This window comes from Morone saxatilis, unplaced genomic scaffold (genome assembly GCF_004916995.1).
Source record: "Morone saxatilis isolate NCDOM2014 unplaced genomic scaffold, NCSU_SB_2.0 Contig2, whole genome shotgun sequence".
NCBI lineage: Eukaryota > Metazoa > Chordata > Actinopteri > Moronidae > Morone > Morone saxatilis.
The window spans coordinates 27,089,044-27,091,869 of NW_023339762.1; the positions used below are offsets into that span (position 1 = coordinate 27,089,044).

Sequence of the window (2,826 nt, forward strand, 5' to 3'; positions counted from 1 at the left end):
TCTCCCCCTGGTGGCTGACTGTGTTTTTACTAACCTGAGATAAGATCAGATTAAAGTTAGTTAATTTACTTCTGTGACACCAAACTGATAAATCCGATGGATCTTATTTTAACTTCATAAAGTTTCTGTAATATGGCCTCAGATCTTCTTCCTGTCTGATTGCGATGAGTCGACTCACTCGTCTGTTAATGACAGAAATAGAAAGAAAGCAGTGCGATAAAGTCACTCTGAAGACGACTATAGTGCATATTTAAAGCCAGTGTGCAGCATATAAAACATCCCGGCAGCTCAGACGGTTCTTCAGCTGCATTGTGGGTAAACAGCCAGGACTACAGTGCATTATCACAAACTGAGCACCTGAAAGAAAAATGAAGGCGAGTAGAAATGGAGATGAAGGTCTGTGAGCACGGTATCTGGAGATGACCGGGCATTGAACACAGGTTGGTAGTACGCGTTCAAACTTGTCTCAGTTGCTCGGAGGGACTGTGGACACCCAGGACTCACTGTCAGGTGTTCAATATGACAGCGCTGCAGTGCATTATGGGCCTCAGTCTGAGTGTTTGATTAAAATAATAATGGAGGTGAGTAGAAACGGAGGCGATGAAGGGCTGTGAGTGTGGTCAGTGCAGGTCTTTGAAGGGTTTGGGGTAGTTGAACATCAGGTAGTCCATGTAGTAGAAGTCGAAGGCTTTCTGCCGCTCTGTGGAGTTCAGCTGCGCAAAGTACCTCTGGGTGATTGTGGAGGAAGTCCTCTCCGCCAGCGGGTTCCTGTCTTTGAAGTCGGGGAAGGTGAGGTTCCTCGGCGCTCCGATGGTCTGCAACAGGAAGTTGGCTTCTTCTTCCAGGCTCTCGAACTTCCCGATGAAGTTGTACCTGAGGAGGCAAGGGTTGCACAACTGGCTGATGGGCTCCCAGTGGATGTCCATCCCCACCGGCCGCCGCACATCCAGCAGGTACTGGACAAACTCCCTGAAGGTGACGCCAGCGCCGGTGCGCAGGGCTGTGCGTGTGGCGTTGGCGCGGTATCTGGAGATGATCGGGCGTCCGAACACGGGGTGGTAGTAAGAGTTTGGACTCTCAAACTTGTCCCGAAACGCAGACACAAGCCGCTCGAAGGGCTCCCTGACGAACAGCACCTTGGTGTAGGAGCGCAGTCTCTCGGTGATACCAGTGCGGCTGTAGCTCTCCAGCCGCCGCAGGTGGTTGCCGTAATGTGCTGCGTCGTGAGGAATGTCTTGCGTGGAGGTGGCGCTGCCGCCCAACACCATCAGCACCCGCTTCCAGTTGGAGCAGCCGGCTTTGGGCACCTCGCAGTACAGCAGCCGGGATCGGTCCTCCACGTAAACCCGGGACACTTGCCGCTGAGAGACACGCCGCTCAGTAACACCTGGCTGGTATTTGGCGCAGACGTTGGCCAGCAGGCGGCGCCGGGACTCCTGCGTCCACGCCAGCTGCTGCTGCCGCTCCTGACGGCCGGCGGGGGCACTGGAAGCTGCAACGCTGCTCTTCAGAAGGAGCTTCCTGTGACGTTTGGTGACGGGCTGTTTGGAGCCGACTGACGAGTCTTCAAATGGAGACGAGACTTTAAACTTTACTGCAGCAACGTCGTCTTCAGTCTGCACGGCAGCAGCTGAGCTGTCCGTCACCAGATGGTCCTACAACACAGAGACAGACAGACTCTTTGAAAACCTGCGTTTGTGTGCCGAACTGCAGACGGAGGGCAGGAAGTGGATTTCGACTTTAATCAAAAACTGTCTAAATGTTTTCTTTACGTTTGCTCAAATCAAACTCAGAAAAAGGAGCTTTTATGTAAAAGTTGTTCTGTGGGTCAGCAGCAAAACAAGGCCTATTTTAAAAATCTATATCAGTTTCAGTGTACGCTAGATTTAAAATATTTATATTTTAATTGTTATATCCATCTATGCTCTCTTTAAAGCCACCAGACTTTGATAAGAACACAGAGTTTCTGGTGTCCTGCTGCCTCGATCTGCAGCGACTAACGTTAGTCTGGATGAATGTGTTTAAACACCAAAGTCACAGTAACACCAACAGACTGACAGACGGAGGCAGAAACTGTAGAATTACTGTTTTTATCAAAGGAGTCTGGTGATATAACAGACATCTTTGAATTCAGCTGAAAAATGTCTCCAGAATGGTTTAAACTTTCCTCCATCTGAGTTTCTGACTGCAAACAAGAGATTAAAACCAGAAAATAAGATCTTATAATCTTTTGTGAACCGTATTTGTTTGGTTTCACTAGGGGCTCGTCCGGGATTTGATCCCAGGACCTCCTCCAAACAGCTGCAGTGACACACTTTCCTTTAAAAAGATGAAAACTGCAGATGGATCATGTCCTTAAACCATTTGTTTATTTAATATAATATAAAAACTCTTGAGACTAAAATTAATAATCAGATGTTTATAATAAATGTTTAAAGAAATAAATGTATAATAATGTGTCTGCAGGGATCTTCAGACAACATAAGATCAGGTTTCCTCCATGTTTCACTCACAGAAACTCTGAAACACTGTAAATATTGACAGTGTGCAATGTTTCATATTAATCACATCTGTATATAAAAAGCTGTCTGCATATAACTCTTATTCTATTTTTTAGATTTTCACTGAATGTGTTTTATATTAAGATATAATATTATATCTGTTATATCTGGAGCTGCTGTAGTTTACTTTACTAGTGTCACTGGATCATCTGAGGACCAAAATCTACAACGTGATCAGAAGGTAACTGATGTGTTTGTAATGCTCCAGATGTCCAGCAGGTGTCCCTGTCTGTCCACCTCTAACCACTGTGTGTGTGTGTGTGTG

The 2,826-nt window shown here is 46.6% G+C and overlaps 1 protein-coding gene across 1 annotated transcript; it reads right to left on the reverse strand.

Moving 5' to 3' along the window:
• Positions 1-6: 6 nt before the first annotated feature.
• On the reverse strand, positions 7-1,657 carry LOC118330704 (carbohydrate sulfotransferase 8-like; the record flags this gene model as incomplete). The annotated part of the gene is given in 1 exon segment (XM_035665356.1): positions 7-1,657. A coding segment is annotated over 1 exon segment (1,037 nt), but the record flags the coding sequence as incomplete, so codon positions are not given.
• Positions 1,658-2,826: the final 1,169 nt, after the last annotated feature.